This window comes from Tamandua tetradactyla, chromosome Y (genome assembly GCF_023851605.1).
Source record: "Tamandua tetradactyla isolate mTamTet1 chromosome Y, mTamTet1.pri, whole genome shotgun sequence".
Taxonomy (NCBI): domain Eukaryota; kingdom Metazoa; phylum Chordata; class Mammalia; order Pilosa; family Myrmecophagidae; genus Tamandua; species Tamandua tetradactyla.
In genome coordinates this window covers 14482095-14503716 of record NC_135354.1, presented here as the reverse complement: position 1 = coordinate 14503716, position 21622 = coordinate 14482095, and the positions used below count along the sequence as shown (strand labels likewise).

The following is a 21622-nucleotide window of genomic DNA, read 5'->3' as shown; positions in this document are numbered from 1 at the left end:
AGGGCATCTGTTCTAGTTTGCTAGCTGTCAGAATGCAATATACCAGAAACAGAATGGCTTTTAAACAGGGGAATTTAATAAGTTGGTAGTTTACAGTTGTAAGGCTGAGAAAATGTCCATAGTCTATAGAAATGTCCAATCAAAGGCATCCAGGGAAGGATCCAGGGATAGGTTCAAGAACGTTGATGAAGTTCAGGGTCTCTCTCTCATCTGAGAAGGTACATAGTGAACACATTCACAGTTTCTCTCTCAGCTGGAAGGGCTAGGGTGAACAAGGCATTATCTGCTAGTTTTCTCTCCTGGCTTCCTGTTTCATAAAGCTCCCTGGGAGATGTTTTCCTTCTTCATCTCCAAATGTCATTGGATTGTGGGCCCTCATGGGTTATGTCATCGTTCTCTGGCTCTCTCTGAATCACACTCACTCTCCAAAATATTCTCTCTTTTATAGGACTCCAGAAACTTACGAAGACCCACCCAAATGGTTGGAGACATGTCATCACTTAATCTAGTTTAACAACTACTCTTGACAAAATCACATCATCCAGGGAGATGATCTGATTACAGTTTCAAACATACAATATTGAATAGGGATTATTCTGCCTTTATGAAATGGGATTTTTTTAGATTAAAACATGGCTTTTCTAGGGGACATACATCTTTCAAACCAGCACATTCCACCCTCTGGACCCTAAAAAAAGACATTTGTTTTACCCACATACAAAATATTTTAATTTCATAACAATATCAGAGAACCTTATACCATTTCAATAGCAATATACAGAAAATACAAAGAAACATGCAAACTCCTATCAAACTTAGTTACAGGCATGGTCTGTTCTAAACCAAAATTATCCTGTGGCTCTTTGGACCTTTGAAAACTCATAGCAAGTTATTTGCTGCCAACATACAACGGAGAAACAGTCATGGAATACATATATGCATTTCCATTCAGAGGAAACAACACAGTGGTCACTGGACCCATACAGTTTTGAAAGCCCTCAGGGCAAAATCCACTGGATTTCAAAATCTGAGAGTCATTTATCTTTGGGGCTTTTGAAAGCGGCAGTCCCACCCTTTCCAAGGGCCTAGGAAGAGGCCTTCCCCTCTCCACATACAACCTTGGGGGACATTGAGGTGACCATCTTTTTCTTACCCCCACCCTCTCCCAGCTTTGGAGTGATGCTCAAATACTCTGCCATCTCCGTGGCACATGCTCAACCCCTCCATGTGGTGGCAGCCAGGCTCTCCCCAAACCCCAAGAAATGTGCTTCACCCTCTCCAAGGCCTGAGGCAGCATGACTCTTCCACTCCAAGAAGGTGGAAGGCCCATCCTCTGCCTTCTGGGCAAACTCACCCTCTTCACGCGCTTGTTGGGTCTGCTCTCCTGGCCTGAAGCTTCTTGACTTTGGACCTCAGCCTCCATGGTTTTGCCTCTGAAGTTATTTTTCTTCTGCACACTGGAAGTAGCATTGGATCATGCCCATCAGACATAAGGAGTTTCCACAAATCCATCCTGGATAACTCCATGCCCAAGCCTGGCTTTCTCTGAAATGGCTGACTGGTTCCACATTTGGCTAAATCCTCATGTGGGATACTGTTCTCTGGGATTTCCCTTCCTGGAAGCCCAGAATTTTCATGGACATCAATTTCTGGTTTCTTTGTACTCAAGCGTTCAGTTTTCAGCTTATCTCTTTCCTGTCACATTTCACTATAAGCTGTAAGGAGAAACCAGGCTACACTTTTGACATTTAAGTTGGAGATCTCTTCTGCTAAATATCCAAGTTCATACCTTTTAAAATCAGCCTTCCAGCCAAAGCCACTTGGCTAGATTATCTGCCATTTTAAAACAAGGATTGCATTCCTTCCAGTCTGTAATAACACATGCCTCATTTATATCTAAGGTCTTATCAAAAGTGTCTTTAGAGTCCACATTTCTACCAAGATTCTCTTCAAAACACTCTACGCCTTCTCTATCAAGCTCCTCACAACTGTTCCAGAGATTTCCCCTTATCCATTTAAAAAGCTGTTCCAACATGGTTGGTATTTGCAAGCCACAGCAGCAGCACCCCACTCTCTGGTACCAAAAGCAGATCAAATTTGCTAGCTGTCCCAATATAATATACCAGAAATGGAATGGCTTTTAAAAGGGGGAATTTAATGAATTGCTAGTTTACAGTTCTAAGACCAATGAAATGTTCCAATCAAAACAAGTATAAAGAAATGTCCAATAAAAGGCATTCAAGGAAAGATATCTCAGTTCAAGAAGGCCAGTGAAGTTCAGGGTTTCTGTCTTGGATGGGAGGGCACATGTCAAGCAAGGCATCATCTGTTAGCTTTCTCTCCTGGCTTCCTGTTTCATGAAGCTCCCCAGGAGACATTTTCCCTCTTCATCTCCAAAGGTCACTGGCTTGTGGGATCTCGTGGTTATGTCATTCTTCTCTGGCTCTCTCTGAATCACAATTATTCTCCAAAATGTTCTGTCTTTTGTAGGCCTCCAGGAACTTATCAAGACCCACCCAAATGGGTGGAGACATGTCATCACCTAATCCAGTTTTAACAACCACTCTTGATTAAATCACATCATCCTGGGAGATGATCTGATTACAGTTTCAAGCATACAATTTGAATAGGGATTATTCAGCCTTTATAAAATGGAATTTAGATTGAAGCATACTTTTCTAGGGGACATACATCTTTTCAAACCAGCACAGTATCCTTGTCTTGTTCCATCATAGGGGTAAAGCTTTCTTTCCCCTTAAGTCCCTTTCCATTTAGTACAATGCTAGCTACTGGTTTTACATATATTTCCTTTCTCATATTGTGGTAATTATGTTTGATTCCTATCACTTGGAGTATTTTTTCAGAAAAGGACCTTGAATTTTGTTGGATGATTTTTTATCATCAATTAAAAGGATCAAATGATTTTTCCTTTTGATTTGTTAATGCACTGTATGAAATAAATTGATTTTCTTGGGCTGAACCATCCTTACATTCCTGGTATAAACCCCACTTGGTCATTGTATGTAATTCTTTTAATGTGTTGTTGGATTCAATTTGCTTGTATTTTATTGAGAATTTTTGCATTTATGTCTTTTAGGGAGATTAATCTGTAGTTTTCCTTTCTTGTAGCATCTGTACTGGGGTTTTAGTATTCACATGTGTATTAGCTTCATAAAATGAGTTAGGTAGATTTCCTTTTTCCTCAGTTTTTTTGGAAAAGCTTGAGAAGGATTGGTATTTGCTGTTTATGGAATGTTTGGTAAAACTGCCCTGGTATACGGTAGATGAGGGGTTTAGAGAGATTGGAATGTTAGAGTGGATTTATCATGGAGAAACTGCTCATACACCCCAAGAATGTCTGAACAATGCACCTTTTACCAGAACTGGGACAAATAAATTTATGAAACTGGCTCTATCATCACTGAACAGCTCTGTAGTCCCCTTATTTGTAGGCCAGGTGTTACTGAGGGAACTGCTGTTACTGAGCTGGAATCCTTAAACACAATGGGGATGATCAGATCCTGAGTTCAAAGAAGCCAGGTGACAGCACTTAATCACCACAGACAAGGTGGATGTGGCTATCTTAATGGATGGCAGACTTAAAGCAGGAGTCAAAAATAATCTTACTCACAGAGATAGTGATGGTGGCTTGTAGATCAATGGGTACCTAGAAGTACAAAAGATGGGCGTTCTACTAAATTCTTGTTTGAGCTGGGTAAGCAAAAGAGTTCTAGGTCAAGTGAACAGAAATCTAACATGAATTACAAAAACAGAGAGTCACAGCCCCTTAATCAATTTCCAGACTTGAGATAGTTTACAGACCCAAAGCCCCTTGAATGAGGGGGAGGCCAGTTTCCTTTGGGGGAGGATCCTGTTACACTGCCACCAATTTGTACCATTAATCTTCCTCCAAACCTTCCCCAAGGAGACCTATAGCCTTTTACCAGGGTAACTGTGCACTGGGGAATAGAAAATGATCTGGTATTTGGGGAATTATTACTCACAGGTTCAGAAGTGACATTAACATCCATCTGGTCCATCAGGCAGAGTGGGGGTTTATGGAGGTCAGGTGATCAGGGGAGTTTTAGCTCAAGTCCGTCTCACAGTGGGTCCAGTAGCTATTCCCCTAGTTCCAGAATGCAAAATTGAAATCAGTATACTCAGCAAGTGGCAGAATTCCCACATGGCTCTGTGACTCATGGAGTAAGGCTATTATGGTAGGAGAAGCCAAGTGGAAGCAACTAGAACTGTTCCTCCCTAGGAAAATAGCAAATCAAAAGCAATACCAGATTTCTGGAGGGATTTCAGAGATTACTGCTACTTTTATGGACTTGAAGGATGCAGGGATTGTGATTCCCACCACATTCCCATTAAACTCTTTTACTTGGCCTGTGGAGAAAATAGATGGGTTGGAGAATGACCGTGGATTATTGTAGACTAACCAGGTGGTGACTCCAATTGCAGCTGCTGTTTAAGTTGTGGTATCATTGCTTGAACAAATCAGTACATCCCCTTGAACCTGATTTGCAGCTACTGATCTGGCAAACACTTTTTTCTCAGTAGCTATTAGTAAGGACCACCAGGAACAGTTTGCTTTCAACTGGCAAAGCTAGCAATATACCTTCACTGTCCTACCTCAGGGGTGTATCAACTCTCTAGCCCTATGTCATAATCTTGTCTGCAGAGACCTTGATCATTTTTCCCTCCTGCAAGACATCCCACTGATGCATTATATTGATGGCATCATGTTGTTTGGACCTAGTGAGCAAGAAGTTGCAATTATTCTAGACTTATTGGTAAGACATCATGGTTCATAGAATGGGAGATAAATCCAACAAAAATACAAGGGCCTTCTCCCTCAGAGAAATTTCTAGGTATCCAGTGGTATGGGACATGTCATGATATCCCTTCTAAGGTGAAGGATAAATTGCTGCATCTGACTGCTCCTATGGCCAATAAAGAGGCACAGCAACCTAGTTGGTTCCTTTGAATTTTGGTGATAACATATTCTTCATTTGAGTGTTTTACTCTGGCCCATTTATCAGGTGACCAGAAAAGCAGCTAATTTGCCGTGGAGTCCCAAACAAGAGGAGGCTCTGTGGCAGGTCCAAGCTGCTGCTCAAACTGCTCTGCCACTTGCACCGTGTGATCCAGCAGATCCAAGAATCAGTGGCAAATAACAATGCTGTCTGGAGCCTTTGGCAGAACTCTATAGTAGAATCACAATGCAGACCCTTAGGATTTGGGAGCAAAATGTTACCATCTGCTGCAGATACCTTCTCTCCTTTTGATAAAAGCATTTGGCCTGCTACTGGGTCTTAGCAGAGACTGAACACTTAAACATGGGCCAACAAGATACCATGGCTTGAGTTGCCTGTCATGAGCTGGGTGTTGTCTGACTGACCTAGCCATAATGTTGGACATGCACAGCAGTGCTCTGTCATAAAATGTAAATGGTATATATGAGATAGGGCCAGAGCAGGTCCTGAAGGCACAGGTAAGTTACATGAAGAAGTGGACCAAATGCCCATGGTCTGCACTCTTGCGACACTACCTTCTCCTTCCCAGACCAGAGTAATGGCCTTTTGGGAATTCATTACAGTGAATTAACTGAGGAATAAAACTTGGGCCTGGTTTACACATTTCTGCATGTCATGCAGGTACCACCTGAAAGTGGACAGCTGTAGCACTATAACCCATTTCTGGGATGTACATTAAAGACAGTGGCAAGGGGAAATCCTCCCAATGGGCAGAACTTTGAGCAGTATACTGGTTGTTGTTTTTGCTTGGGGGAGAAGTAGCCAGAGGTGAATTTGCACACTTACTCTTTGGCTGTTGCTGATGAATTGGCTGGATGGTCAGGGATGTGGAAGGGGCATGATTGCAAAATAGGTGACAAAGAGGTCTTAGGAAGAGTTATGTGGATACGCGTATTTGAGCGGACTAAAATCATGAAGTAATTTGTGTCCTGTGTGAATGCACTCTAGAGGGTGTCTTCAGCAGAGGAAGATTTTAATAATCGAGTGTGTATAAGAGGAGCTGTTTTTTGGATACCAGCTTCTTTCCCCAGTGACTCCTGTCATTGCCCTTTGTATTCATGAAATAAATGGTCACGGTGGTAGGGATGAAGTTTATGCATGGGCTCAGCAACATGAACTTCCACTCACCAAGGCTGACTTGGCTACAGCCACTGCTGAGCGCCCTATCTGCCATCAGCAGAGACCCACACTCAGCCCCCAATATGGCACCATTCCCCAAGGTGATCAGCTGGTGGCAGTTGATTACATTGGACCACTCCCTTTATGGAAGGGGCAGCAGTTCGTTCTAACTGGAATAGATACATACTCTGGATATGGGTTTGCTTTCCTTGTATGCAGTGCTTTCACCAAAACTACCATGTAGGGACTTACAGAGTGCTTTATCCATTGTCATGGTATTCTACACAGCATTTCTTCTGATTATGGAATCCATTTCACAGCAGATTAAGTGCGGGAATGGGCACATGCTTATGGAATTCTCTGGTCTTACCATGTCCTCCATCATCCAGAGGCAGCTGGATTGATTGAACGGTGGAATAGCTTTTTGAAAACTCAGTCACCATGTGTACTAGATGACAATAGCTTGCAGGGGTGCGGTAATGTTTTCCAGGAGGCTGTGTATGCTCTGAATCAGCATGCACTTTATGGTACTGTTTCTCCCGTAACCAGGACCCATGGGTCCAGGAACCAAGGGGTGGAAATATGAGTGGCACCACTGATTATTATCCCTAGTGACCCACTAGGAAAATTTTTGCTTCCTTTCCCTGCGACTTTGAACTCTGCTGGTCTACAGGTCTCCTAAAGAAGGAGTACTTTCACCTGCAGAAACAACAGTGATTCCTTTGAACTTTAATCTAAGTCTGCCACCTGGTCACTTTGAGCTTTTTATATCCCTGGATCAAAAAGCCAAGAAGAGGATTACTATTCTATCTGGGTTGATTGATCCTGACTATCAGGGGAAATAGGACTGCAAGCAAATAATGGAGGTAATGAGGGTTTTCCTGGGATGTCTCTTAGTACTACCATGTCCTATGATTAAAATCAATGTAAAGGGTGGGCCATTGTAGCTCAGCAGGCAGAATTCTCACCTGCCCATGCACCGAATAAAATATTAAAATCAATGGAAACTGCAACAGCCTAATCCAGGCAGGACTACCAATAGTTCTGAAACTTCAAGAATGAAGATTTGGGTCACCACACCAGGTAAAAACCATGGCCGCTGAAGTGCTTACTGAGGGTAAAGGGAACATAAGTTGGGTAGTGGAAGAAATTAGTTATAAATATTAACTATGACCACATGGTCAGTTACAGAAATGAGGACTGTAATGGCATGAATATTTCTTCCTTGCTTTGTAATTAGTATCTATGTACTTCACACAAATCGTTTATCTTTGTTTTCCTCTTTATTTTACAAGGAAATTTGTAAATTTGTTATATGACGTAAGCTGTTTTGTTCATCTTATAGTATTTAAATTGTAAGACATGAAGTTTAAGAGTGAATATTACCCAAGGACTTGCACCTTATTCTGGAGAGATTTAATGTGTTTCTCTTTGTACATGGGACAGTGTCTCCTCAGAATTTGCTGAGGACTTTATTGGAGATGCCAGCTTTTGGTCTGCCCTGCAGATCTTGGATTGCTACATCCACATGGTTGCCCAGCCAATGAACTCTCTTTTGAGAGTTCATTGAGGACCTTCATTGAAACTGCTGGCTCATGACCTGCCCTACAGACCTTGGACTCTTACATCCCCACAATTATGTGAGATGCTTTTCTTTCCTTTTGCTTGCTTTGGGTTAGTTTGCTGTTCTTTCTCCAGTTCTTCCAAGTGGACAGTTAATTCCCCAATTTTTTCCCTTTCTTCTTTTTTTGATATAGGCATTTAGGGCAATAAATTTCCCTCTTAGCCCTGCCTTTGCGGCATCCCATAAGATTTGATATGTTGTGTTTTCATTTACCTCGAGATATTTACTGATTTCTCTTGCAATTTCTTCCTTGACCATTTCATCTACATTGTTGTATTTATTAGCATAAAGTTGTTCAAAGTACCCTGTTATTACTTCCTTTATTTCTGTGAGGTCAGTGATTATGTCACTTCTTCCATTTCTGATCTTATTTATTTACATCCTTTCTCTTCTTTTTGTCAATCTTGCTCAGGGCCCATCAATCTTATTGATTTTCCCATAGAACCAACTTCTGGTTTTACTGATTTTCTCAATTGTTTTCATGTTCTCAATTTCATTTATTTCTGCTCTAATCTTTGTTATTTCTTTCCTTTTGCTTGCTTTGGGGTTAGTTTGCTGTTCTTTCTCCAGTTCTTCCAAGTGGACAGTTAATTCCTGAATTTTTGCCCTTTCTTCTTTTTTGATATAGGCATTTAGGACAATAAATTTCCCTCTTAGCACTGCCTTTGCTGCATCCCATAAGTTTTGATATGTTGTGCTTTCATTTTCATTCACCTCGAGATATTTACTGATTTCTCTTGTAATTTCTTCCTTGACCCACTGGTTGTTTAAGAGTGTGTTGTTGAGCCAGTATATATTTGTGAATTTTCTGGCACTCTGTCTATTAGTAATTTCCAACTTCATTCCTTTATGATCTGAGAAAGTGTTGTGTGTGGTTTCAATCTTCTTAAATTTGTTGAGACTTGCTTTGTGACCCAGCATATGGTCTATCTTTGAGAATGATCCATGAGCACTTGAGAAAAAGGTGCATCCTGCTCTTTTGGGGTGTAATGTCCTATAAATGTCTGTTAAGTCTATCTTATTTATTTATATATTCAAATTCTCTGTTTCTTTATTGATCCTTTGTCTACATGTTCTGTCTATTGATGAGAGTGGGGAATTGAAGTCTCCAACTATTATGGTAGATGAGTCTATTTCCCTTTTAAGTGTTTGCAGTGTTTGCCTAACGTATTTTGGGGCATTCTGGTTCGGTGCATAAATATTTATGATTGTTAAGTCTTCTTGTTGAATTGTTCCTTTTATTAGTAGATAGTATCCTTCTTTGTCTCTTTTAACTGTTTTACATTTGAAGTCTAATTTGTTGGATATTAGCATAGCTACTCCTGCTCTTTTCTGGTTGTTAAATTGCGTGAAATATCTTTTCCCAACCTTTCACTTTCAACCTATGTTTATCTGTGCGTCTAAGATGTGTTTCCTGTAGACAGCATATAGAAGGATCCTGTTTTTTAATCCATTCTGCCAGTCTGTGTCTTTTGATTGGGGAGTTCAATCCATTAACATGTAGTGTTATTACTGTTTGTGTAGTACTTTCCTCTACCAGTTTGCCTTTTGTATTTTATATGTCATATCTAATTTTCCTTCTTTCTACACTCTTCTCCACACTTCTCTCTTCTGTTTTTTCGTGTCTGTTCTCTAGTGCTCCCTTTAGTATTTCTTACAGAGCTGGTCTCTTGGTCACAAATTCTCTCAGTGACTTTTTGTCTGAAAGTGTTTTGATTTCTCACTCATTTTTGAAGGACAATTTTGCTGAGTATAGAATTCTTGGTTGGCAGTTTTTCTCTTTTAGTGATTTAAATATATCATCCCACTGTCTTCTTGCCTCCATAGTTTCTGCTGAGAAGTCTACACATAGTCTTATTGGGTTTCCCTTGTATGTGATGGATTGCTTTTCTTTTGCTGCTTTCAAGATCCTCTTTCTTTTTAACCTCTGACCTTCTGACTAGTAAGTGTCTTGGAGAACATCTGTTTGGATCTCTTTGGGGTGAGCTGCACTTCTGGGATCTGTAATTCTAGGTCTTTCATAATGGTTGGGGAATTTTCAGTGATAATTTCTTCCATTATTTTTTCTGCTCCTTTTCCCTTCTCTTCTCCTTCTGGGACACCCACAACACGTATATTTGTGTGCTTCATGTTATCAGTCAGTTCCCTGAGTCCCTGCTCATATTTTTCCATTCTTTTCCCTATAGTTTTTCTTTCTTTTTGGATTTCAGATGTTCCACCCTCCAGTTCACTAATTCTAACCTCTGTCTCTTGAAATCTACCATTGTAGGTTTTCACTCTTTTTCTCATCTCTTCTGCTGTATCTTTCCTTCCCATAAGTTTTGTGATTTGTTCTTTCAGACTTTCCATTTCTTCTTTCTGTTCATTCCTTGCCTTCTTCATGTCCTCCGTCAATCCATTGATTTAGTTTTTGATGAGGTTTCCCATTTCTCTTTGTATATTCTGAATTAATTGTTTCAGCACCTGTATCTCTTTTGAACTATTGGTTTGCTCCTTTGACTGGACCATATTTTCAATTTTCCTGGTGTGATTTGTTATTTTTGCTGGCATTTGAACTTTTAATTACCTTAATTAGTTTATTCTGGAGATTGCTTTCACTTATCTTACCTCGGATTTTCTTGCTAGATGAATTTGTTGTCTATCTGTTCTTTGACCTTCAGTTGAGCCTTTTCTGGGCCTCTAGCTCAAGTTTTGTTTAACAGAGGGTAATTTTTCAGTTCTTGTTTTCTTGTTTCTTGCCCTACTTGTAAGGTGCCTTTTCCCTCCCCACCCTTCGGAGGGTCTACATAGGTATTACAGACTCTAGCCGGGTTTTCCCGGACTGAACTGGCCACCTATCAGGGGTAGGAGTCACCTGCGTCAGTTTTCCCTGAGGGTGAGACCCAGCAGATTGGAAGACTTTCCTGTGAAATCTCTGGGCTCTGTTTTTCTTATCCTGCCCCAGTATGTGGCACTTGTCTGCGTGCGGGTCCTACCAGCAAAAGATATTGTGGCTCCTTTAACTTTGGAAGGCTCTTTCTGCTGGGGGTGTGGTGGATACAGAGGAGAAGTTGTAGGCTGGTTTTAACAGCTTCAAATTGTGAAGCCCTGGGGTCTGAATTCCTTGACAGAGGGCTTCCACCTTAGTTGAGCTTCACCCCTTCCCTGGGGAACAAGTGGGAGACAGTCCTGAATGCAGTCTGTTTCTGCCTATGCCTGCGGCAGTTACAGCCCAAGTAATCCCACCACTGAATCCAGAGGCAGCCAAGCCTCCATAGAAACAGCCACAAAATCTTCTGTTTCATCCTCTTTCCTCATTTTCAGTTAGCCCAACAAGTGACTTCCACCTTGACCAGTGTCGCCTGAGCTGGGGGCCTAGTTTTAGTAGTCAGAATTTGTTTATTAATGACACAATTGGTGTTTGGTTGGACTCAGTCCTTGCTACTGTTAGAGTGTCTTTCATTTCCCTCGGGGAAGTCGCCTGTGCGGGAGGGGCACCAGGCATCAGCCACTGCGGCTTGGGTAACTCATGGTTCTGGAGACTTGTGGCCAGTCCAGCTGGTCCAGACTGGGGTACGCGGTGTGTCTGGTCACTATCGTGGCTCTGGGAGCTGTTCTGTACTGTTTCTGGTTATGTAGTAGTTGTTGTGGAGGACAAACTAAAACATGCACATTGCTAAGCAGCCATCTTGGCCCCTCCACTTTATAAATTTTATATTTACTGATATCTCCGGCTGATTCTGTTTCTCTAGAGAACCCTAGGTAATACAGGGTATAAAATGTAAGAAATTTACTTAGCATAAGTTACTGAAAATGCTTCTTTCTGTTTTCTTCTAGGCATTTGATAGTTCTGCCTCTTATAATTAGGTCATTTATCAATTTTGAGATGATTTTTGTGTATGATATGTGACTAGGAGCCCACCTTTATTCTTTGCATATGGTTGCTCAGTTTTCCCAAGATCATTCATGATTCTTTTTTAATTTTCACCCTTTTTCTTTCTTTTTTTTTTTGTAATCAGTCTAGCTAAAGGTTTAGTAGTATTATGGGTCATTTCAAGGAACTGAATTTAGTTATTGATTCTTTGGTTTGTTTTCTCTCTTTCTGTCTTTTTACTTCTGCTCTAATCTTTGTTACATCTTCTTTTCTGCTAATTTTGAATTTAATTTGCTCTTTTTTTTTTTTTTACTACATCCTCTGTATAGAGGAAAGTACTTTAGTTTGTAAACTGCTGAAATGTATTATACCAGAAATGGGGAATGCATTTTTAAAAGGGAATTCACTGGGTTGCAAGTTATAGTTCCAGGACTGTGAAACCATCCAGATTAAAGCATCTGGGGAAATATACCTAAACTCCAAAGAAAGGGCTGATGAAGTTCAGGGTTTCTCTTTCAGCTGGCATGGCACATGATGTCTGTTCACTTTCTCTCCTCATTTCATAAAGTTTCCTCAGGGGCATTTTCCTTTTGCATCTCCAAAAATCTCTGGCTGTGTGGGCTGTAAATCTTTCTCCAAAATCGTTCCCTCTCAAAGGACTCCAGTAAGCAACTCTTGAATGGGTGGAGACACATCTGTCTGTAAACCATCTAATCAAAAGATACCATCCACAATTAGGTGGGTCACATCTCCATGGAAACAATAAAAAAAGACCCTACCCAGCAATATTGAATACAGATTAAAGAACATAACTTTTCTCAGTTACACATCAGCTTCAGGCTGGCACATTTCCCTTTTTAGATCTCCCCCCCACCCCACCCCACACACAAAAAGAGTGATCAGACATTGAGTAGACATATTATGACACTACTCTGAATAGGACTTAGGTATAGAATACAATTTTAAAACATGGTCCATTTTTTTTTATTAATTAATGGAAAAAGAAATTAACCCAACTTTTGGAAATCATACCATTCTACATATGCAATCAGTAATTCTTAACATCATCACATAGATGCATGATCATTGTTCCTTAGTACATTTGCTTCGGTTTAGAAGAGTTAGCAACACAACAGAAAGAGATATAGAATGTTAATATAGAGAAAAAGGTAAAAGTAATAATAATAGAAAAAAAAACCCTATAGCTCAGATGCAGCTTCATTCAGTGTTTTAACATGATTACTTTACAATTAGGTATTATTGTGCTGTCCATTTTTGAGTTTTTGTATCAAGTCCTGTTGCACAGCCTGTATCCCTTCAGCTCCAATTACCCATTATCTTACCCTGTTTCTAACTCCTGCTGGACTCTGTTACCAATGACATATTCCAAGTTTATTCTCGAATTTCAGTTCATATCAGTGGGATCAACAGTATTTGTCCTTTAGTTTTTGGCTAGACTCACTCAGCATAATGTTCTCTAGGTCCATCCATGTTATTACATGCTTCATAAGTTTATTCTGTCTTAAAGCTGCATAATATTCCATCGTATGTATATACCACAGTTTGTTTAGCCACTCTTCTGTTGATGGAGATTTTGGCTGTTTCCATCTCTTTGCAATTGTAAATAACGCTACTATAGACATTGGTGTGCAAATGTCCATTTGTGTCTTTGCCCTTAAGTCCTTTGAGTAGATACCCAGCAAAGGTATTGCTGGGTCATATGGCAATTCTATATTCAGCTTTTTGAGGAACTGCCAAACTGCCTTCCACAGTGGTTGCACCATTTGATATTCCCACCAACACTGGATAAGTGTGCCTCTTTCTCCGCATCCTCTCCAGCACTTGTCATTTTCTGTTTTGTTGATAATGGCCATTCTGGTGGGTGTGAGATGATATCTCATTGTGGTTTTCATTTGCATTTCTCTAATGGCCAGGGACATTGAGCATCTCTTCATGTGCCTTTTGGCCATTTGTATTTCCTCTTCTGAGAGGTGTCTGTTCAAGTCTTTTTCCCATTTTGTAATTGGGTTGGCTGTCTTTTTGTTGTTCAGTTGGACAATGTCTTTATAAATTCTGGATACTAGACCTTTATCTGATATGTCATTTCCAAATATTATCTCCCATTGTGTAGGCTGTCTTTCTACTTTCTTGATGAAGTTCTTTGATGCACAAAAGTGTTTAATTTTGAGGAGTTCCCATTTATTTATTTCCTTCTTCAGTGCTCTTGCTTTAGGTTTAAGGTCCATAAAACCGCCTCCAGTTGTAAGTTTCATAAGATATCTCCCTACATTTTCCTCTAACTGTTTTATGGTCTTAGACCTAATGTTTAGATCTTTGATCCATTTTGAGTTAACTTTCGTATAGGGTGTGAGAGATGGGTCTTCTTTCATTCTTTTGCATATGGATATCCAGTTCTCTAGGCACCATTTATTGAAGAGACTGTTCTGTCCCAGGTGAGTTGGCTTGACTGCCTTATCAAAGATCAAATATCCATAGATGAGAGGGTCTATATCTGAGCACTCTATTCGATTCCATTGGTTGATATATCTATCTTTATGCCAATACCATGCTGCTTTGACCACTGTGGCTTCATAATATGCCTTAAAGTTAGGCAGCGCGAGACCTCCAGCTTTGTTTTTTTCCCTCAAGATGTTTTTAGCAATTCGGGGCACCCTGCCCTTCCAGATAAATTTGCTTATTGGTTTTTCTATTTCTGAAAAATAAGTTGTTGGGATCTTGATTGGTATTGCATTGAATCTTAAATCAATTTAGGTAGGATTGACATCTTAACTATATTTAGTCTTCCAATCCATGAACACGGTATGTCCTTCCATCTATTTAGGTCTTCTGTGATTTCTTTGAACAGTTTTTTGTAGTTTTCTTTATATAGGTTTTTTGTCTCTTTAGTTAAATTTATTCCTAGGTATTTTATTCTTTTAGTTGCAATTGTAAATGGGATTCGTTTCTTGATTTCCCCCTTATCTTGTTCATTACTAGTGTATAGAAATGCTACAGATTTTTGAATGTTGATCTTGTAGCCTGCTACTTTGCTGTACTCATTAATTAGCTCTAGTTGTGTTGTTGTGGATTTTTCCAGGTTTTTGATGTATAGTATCATATCATCTGCAAACAGTGATAGTTTTACTTCATCCTTTCCAATTTTGATGCCTTGTATTTCTTTTTCTTGTCTAATTGCTCTGGCTAGAACCTGCAACACAATGTTGAATAATAGTGGTGTTAGTGGGCATCCTTGTCTTGTTCCTGATCTTAGGGAGAAAGTTTTCAATTTTTCCCCATTGAGGATGATATTAGCTGTGGGTTTTTGATATATTCCTTTTATCATTTTAAGGAAGTTCCCTTGTATTCCTATCTTTTGAAGTGTTTTCAACAGGAAAGGATGTTGAATCTTGTCAAATGCCTTCTCTGCATCAATTGAGATGATCATGTGATTTTTCTGCTTTGATTTGTTGATATGGTGTATTACATTAATTGATTTTCTTATGTTGAACCATCCTTGCATACCTGGGATGAATCCTACTTGGTCATGATGTATAATTCTTTTAATGTGTTGTTGGATACGATTTGCTAGAATTTTGCTGAGGATTTTTGCATCTATATTCATTAGAGAGATTGGTCTGTAGTTTTCTTTTTTTGTAATATCTTTGCCTGGTTTTGGTAGGAGGGTGATGTTGGCTTCATAGAATGAATTAGGTAGTTTTCCCTCCACTTTGATATTTTTGATGAGTTTGAGGAGAGTTGGTACTAATTCTTTCTGGAATGTTTGATAGAATTCAGATGTGAAGCCGTCTGGTCCTGGACTTTTCTTTTTAGGAAGCTTTTGAATGACTAATTCAATTTCTTTACTTGTGATTGGTTTGTTGAGGTCATCTATTTCTTCTTGAGTCAAAGTAGGTTCTTCATGCCTTTCTAGGAACTTGTCCATTTCATCTAAATTGTTGTATTTATTAGCATAAAGTTGTTCATAGTATCCTGTTATGACCTCCTTTATTTCTGTGAGGTCAGTAGTTATGTCTCCTCTTCCATTTCTGATCTTATTTATTTGCATCCTCTCTCTTCTTCTTTTTGTCTGTCTTGCTAAGGGCCCATCAATCTTATTGATTTTCTCATAGAACCAACTTCTGTTCTTATTGATTTTCTCTATTGTTTTCATGTTTTGAATTTCATTTATTTCTGCTCTAATCTTTGTTATTTCTTTCCTTTTGTTTGCTTTGGGATTAGTTTGCCATTCTTTCTCCAGTTCTTCCAAGTGGACAGTTAATTCCTGAATTTTTGCCTTTTTTTCTTTTCTGATATAGGTATTTAGGGCAATAAATTTCCCTCTTAGCACTGCCTTTGCTGCGTCCCATAAATTTTGATATGTTGTGTTTTCATTTTCATTTGCCTCGAGGTATTTACTAATTTCTCTTATAATTTCTTCTTTGACCCACTTGTTGTTTAAGAGTATGTTGTTGAGCCTCCACGTATTTGTGAATTTTCTTGCACTCCACCTATTATTGATTTCCAACTTCATTCCTTTATGATCCGAGAAAGTGTTGTGTATGATTTCAATGTTTTTAAATTTGTTAAGACTTGTTTTGTGACCCAGCATATGGTCTATCTTTGAGAATGATCCATGAGGACTTGAGAAAAAGGTGTATCCTGCTGTTGTGGGGTGTAATGTCCTATAAATGTCTGTTAAGTCTAGCTCATTCATAGTAACATTCAGATTCTCTATTTCTGTATTGATCCTCTGTCTAGATGTTTCATCCATTGATGAGAGTGGTGAATTGAAGTCTGTAACTATTATGGTAGATGTGTCTATTTCCCTTTTCAGTGTTTGCAGTGTATTCCTCATGTATTTTGTGGCATTCTGGTTCAGTGCATAAATATTTATGATTGTTATGTCTTCTTGTTTAATTGTTCCTTTTATTAGTATATAGTGTCCTTCTTTGTCTCTTTTAACTGTTTTACATTTGAAGTCTAATTTGTTGGATATTAGTATAGCTACTCCTGCTCTTTTCTGGTTGTTATTTGCATGAAATATCTTTTCCCAACCTTTCACTTTCAACCTATGTTTATCTTTGTGTCTAAGATGTGTTTCCTGTAGACAGCATATAGAAGGATCCTGTTTTTTAATCCATTATGCCAGTCTATGTCTTTTAATTGTGGAATTTATTCCATTAACATTTAGGGTTATTACTACTTGGATAATATTTTCCTCCACCATTTTGCCTTTGGTGTTATATATATCATATCTGACTTTCCTTCTTTCTACACTCTTGTCCATACCTCTCTCTTCTGCCTTTTTGTACCTGACTCTAGTGCTCCCTTTAGTATTTCTTGCAGAGCTGGTCTCTTGGTCACAAATTCTCTCAGTGACTTTTTGTCTGAAAGTGTTTTGATTTCTCACTCATTTTTGAAGGACAATTTTACTGGATATAGGAGCTTGGTTGGCAGTTTTTCTCTTTTAGTAAATTAAATATATCATCCCACTGTCTTCTAGCTTCCATGGTTTCTGCTGAGAAATCTACACATAGTCTTATTGGGTTTCCCTTGTATGTGATGCCTTGTTTTTCTCTTGCTGCTTTCAAGATCATCTCTTTCTCTTTGACCTCTGACATTCTAACTTGTAAGTGTCTTTGAGAACGCCTATTTAGGTCTTATATCTTTGGAGTGCACTGCACTTCTTGGATCTGCAATTTTAGGTCTTTCATAAGAGTTGGGAAATTTTCAGTGATAATTTTTTCCATTAGTTTTTCTCCTCCTTTTCCCTTCTCTTCTCCTTCTGGGACACCCACAACATGTATATTTGTGCGCTTCATATTGTCCTTGAGTTCCCTGATACCCTGTTCAAATTTTTCCATTCTTTTCCCAATAGTTTCTGTTTCTTTTTGGAATTCAGATGTGCCATCCTCCAAATCACTAATTCTATCTTCTGTCTCTTTAAAACTATCATTGTAGGTATCCATTGTTTTTTCCATCTTTTCTACTTTATCCTTCACTTCCATAAGTTCTGTGATTTGCTTTTTCAGTGTTCTATTTCTTCTTTTGTTCAGCCCATGTCTTCTTCATGTCCTCCCTCAATTTATCGATTTCATTTTTGAAGAGGTTTTCCATTTCTATTTGTATATTCAGCATTAGTTTTCTCAACTCCTGTATCTCATTTGAACTATTGGTTTTTTCCTTTGACTGGGCCATATTTTCAATTTCCTGAGCGTGATCCATTATCCTCTGCTGGTGTCTGGGCATTTAGTCAGATTTCCCTGGGTGTTGGGCCCAACAGATTGAAAGTATTTTCTGTGAAATCTCTAGGTTCTGTTTTTCTTATCCTGCCCAGTAGGTGGCGCTCATGGCACACGTTAGTCTGCGGGTCACAACAGTAAAAGGTGCTTTGGGTTCTTTAACTTTGGAAATCTTTCACCTTGGGGGAGATTCGCCAACCAATTTGGCTTGGAAGAGTGCCAGCCGGCTCGGGGGTCCAAACACGGGGAGTATCGCTGGCCACTACAGCCCCGGAGAGCGCCCATCCGAATTTCCTAGGTGGCCCGGGGATCCAAGCATGGTGGGAGGGTGCCAGCTGCCGTGGCCTGGGAGTGTGCACCATTCCCAGCCGGACAGGGGAGTCATGTGTTTGGAAGGGAACCCCCTGGTCACTGTTCTCCGCGGCCTGGGGATTTCCGATTCAATTCTCTCAGTTGGTCCAAGGGGCTGTGTGTGGTGTGGGCACCAACTGCCACAGCTTGAGGGGACCACCTGCCCAATTCTGCCAGTCGTCCTGGGAAGGAGGAGGGGAGGGACTCCGGCAGCTTGCCACCCCACCTGGGGAAGCCCGCACCCCTCAGCTATCTCACCGGAGCAGGTTCTCTCAGCCAGTCAGCCGTTCCAGGATGGGGTACGCTGTCTTTTTCATCTCTGTCATGGCTCCAGGAGCTGTTCTGTATCATTTGTACTCCCCTAGTAACTGTTCTGGAGGAGGAATGGTGAGGATGGCAAGGCTGTCGAGGACAGTGGTGAAGGAGCCAGTGAAGGTGGAAGAGGGCACGGTGGTGGTTGGAGAGCCACTGGAGTAGGAGGAGAAAGGGAAGGATAAGATGGCGGATGGAGAGCCGCCGGAGCAGAAGGGGAAAGAGAAGGGCAAGATGGTGGTGGGCGCACCGGCAGAGAAGGGGGAAGAGGAGGGCTAGATGGCAGTGGGAGCATCGGCAGAGAAGGGGTATAGGAGGGCTAGATGGTGGCGTGAGCGTCGGCAGAGAAGGGGGAATAGGAGGGCTAGATGGCGGTGGGAGCGCCTCCAGTGGAGAAAGAGGAAGAGGAGGGCTAGATGGTGGCAGGAGCACCTCCGGCAGAGAAAGAGGAAGAGGAGGGCTAGATGGCGGCAGGAGCATCAGTGGGGAAGCTGGTCCATATTTTTAAACTTCTACTTCCATGTGAAACCAAAAGGAGAGATGTTTATATGGTGCAAAATTTATATTTTGGATGGCACATTATCTATTTTAACTTGTATGTTCAATTTATTTGAACACCATAATTACATGGAATCTTAAATAGGGAGTGAGATCTTGTTGGTTTGTACTGTTTAATGTGATGAGCCAATATATCCTAGAGTAATTTGGGCAGAAATAAAAAGTATTTGCAAAGCCCTCTTGGGGAGCTGGGGAGAAAGGAGAAAAATATTAAACTTCCTCAGAAACAGTGGGGAAACCCAATTCAACAGGTTGAGCCCTTGTTCTTAAAGTTCGTCCTTATGAAACTTATTCCTGCAAAGGATAAGCTAAGCCTACTTCTAATTATGCCTAAAAGTCACCTCAAGAAAACCCTTTTGTAACTTAGGTGTAACTCTCTTTCTAAGCCAACTTGGCAGCTGAACTTACTACTCTCCCTGCTATATGGGACATGCTTCCCATTGTGGGACAGGCAAATTTCCCTGCCACTGTGGGACAGGTCTCCAGGGATGAGCCAGGACTCTGCATCATGGGATTGAGAAAAGCTTCTTAATCAAAAAGGTGGAGACAGTAATGAGACAAAATGTTGTCAGTAGCTGTGAAATTTCAAAAAGAGTCAAGAAGTTATCCTGGAAATTATTCTTATGCAGTATATAGGTATTGCTTTTTAGTTTATAGTTTATAGTTTATTGGAGTGGGTGGATGGAAATATCTGAAACTGTAGAGCTGTGTTCCAGTAGCCTTGATTCTTGAAAAGGATTTTATAACTAACTATATAGCTTTAACAATATGACTGTATGATTGTGAAAACCTTGTGTCTGATGCTCCTTTTATCCAGGTATGGACAGATAAGTTAAAAAAAATTAAGGATAAAAATCAATAAATAGTAGGGGGAATAAAAAGTAAAAAATTGAGTAGTTTGAAATATTAGTGGTCAATGAGAGTGAGGGTATGGGGTATGGGATGCATGAGTTTTTCTTTTTTTGTTTCATTTCTTTTTCTGGACTCATGCAAATGTTCTAAAATGACCATGACAATGCATACACAATTGTGCAATGATATTGTAAGCCATTGATTGTATACCATGGATGGACTGTATGTTTTTGAAGGTTTCTCAGTAAAATTATATATTTTTAAAGAGTACATTGCTTATTTTTCTCATAGTAGAGGATTTCCATCTCTCTGTCATTGATTTCTGGCTTCATTCCGCTGTTATCAGAAAAAATACATTGTATGAGTTTTGGGAAGTGTTTTATGACCTACTACATGGACTACTTTGGGAAATGATAGTGTACAGAGAGAAGAATGTATGTTCTTTTATTGGGTGAAGTGTCCTAGAGATGTCTATTAGGTCTAGCTGGCTTAGTGTACACTCACATCTTCTGTTTCCTTACCAATATTCTTTCCAGATTTCCTATCTGTGTTTTAAAGTAGTATATTGAAATATCTTACTTTTTTGTAGAATGGTCTATTTCTTCCTTCAAATCTGTATTTGCTTCATATATTTCTAGTTGCTTATATATATATATATATATTTTTAAACAGTATTATTGATATATTCATGCAGTCCATCCAAAGTATACAGTCATTGGCCCACAGAATAATAATAGAGTTGTGCATTCACCAACATAATCAATTTTAGAACGTTTTCATTACTCTAAAAATACAACCCCTGTGGCCATTATCCACCGCTATTATGGACCCTTAGCACTGGTGTAGTATATTTGTTACAGTTGTTGAAAGACTATTAAAATATTACTATTAACTGTAGTCCATAGTTGCATTAGGTGCATATATCACCCTAATGTTAAATCATTGTGATAGTGACATTTTTTCTAGTTCATGGAAGAATATTTTAATATTTGCAATATAAATCACTGTCATCATCCATAACAGGATTCAGTAGTGGTGTAATCCCATGGTTTTATCCTCCAGCTTTTCTTCTAGGGATATTCACAATCCTACATTTTCCCTTTTAACCATAGTCACACACAAAATTTTGTGCTCTTATTTACACTTACAATAATGTGCTACTGTCACCTCCATCCATTCGAACATTGACATTCACCCTAATTAAAAATTCTGCCCATTCCCCATCCTCTACTCTCATCTCCTCATAACTTATATTCTAGATTTGAATTCTATAAGTTTACTTATATCGTTAGTTCATATTAGTAAAATCATGCAATATTTGGCCTTTTCTGTTTGACTGATTTCGAAACTCATCATAATGTCCTCAAGTTTCATCTGTGTTGTCGCTTACATCAGGCACTCATTCCTTCTTAGAGTTGAATAATATTCTATTATATGTAAATACCACATTGTGTAATGTCTGTTCAACCAATCCATTTATTGGTTGATGGACACTTGGGTTGTTTCCATTTTTGACAATTTAGAGTAATACTACTATGAATATCCGTGTCCAAGTGGCTCTTCCTGACCCTGCTTTCGGTTCTTCTGAGTATATACCTAGTAATGGGGTTTCTGTATCATATTGAAATTCCTAACTTAATTTCCTAAAGAATCACCAGACTGTCTCCAACAA

At 39.6% G+C, this 21622-nt stretch overlaps 1 protein-coding gene across 5 annotated transcripts in view; it reads left to right on the top strand.

Annotated features, from left to right (window-relative positions):
* The window catches only part of LOC143672582 (protein WWC3-like), a 221219-nt gene that overhangs the window by 11948 nt on the left and 187649 nt on the right, over positions 1-21622 (top strand). The window contains exon 4 of one of the 5 annotated variants that reach the window (XM_077147176.1): positions 449-11803. The exons of the other annotated variants lie outside the window; for them this stretch is intronic. Coding sequence (XP_077003291.1) covers positions 449-514 — 66 coding nt within the window. The 3' untranslated portion in view covers positions 515-11803. Of the gene's footprint in view, positions 1-448; positions 11804-21622 lie in introns of those variants that run through there. 5 annotated transcript variants of the gene reach the window in all.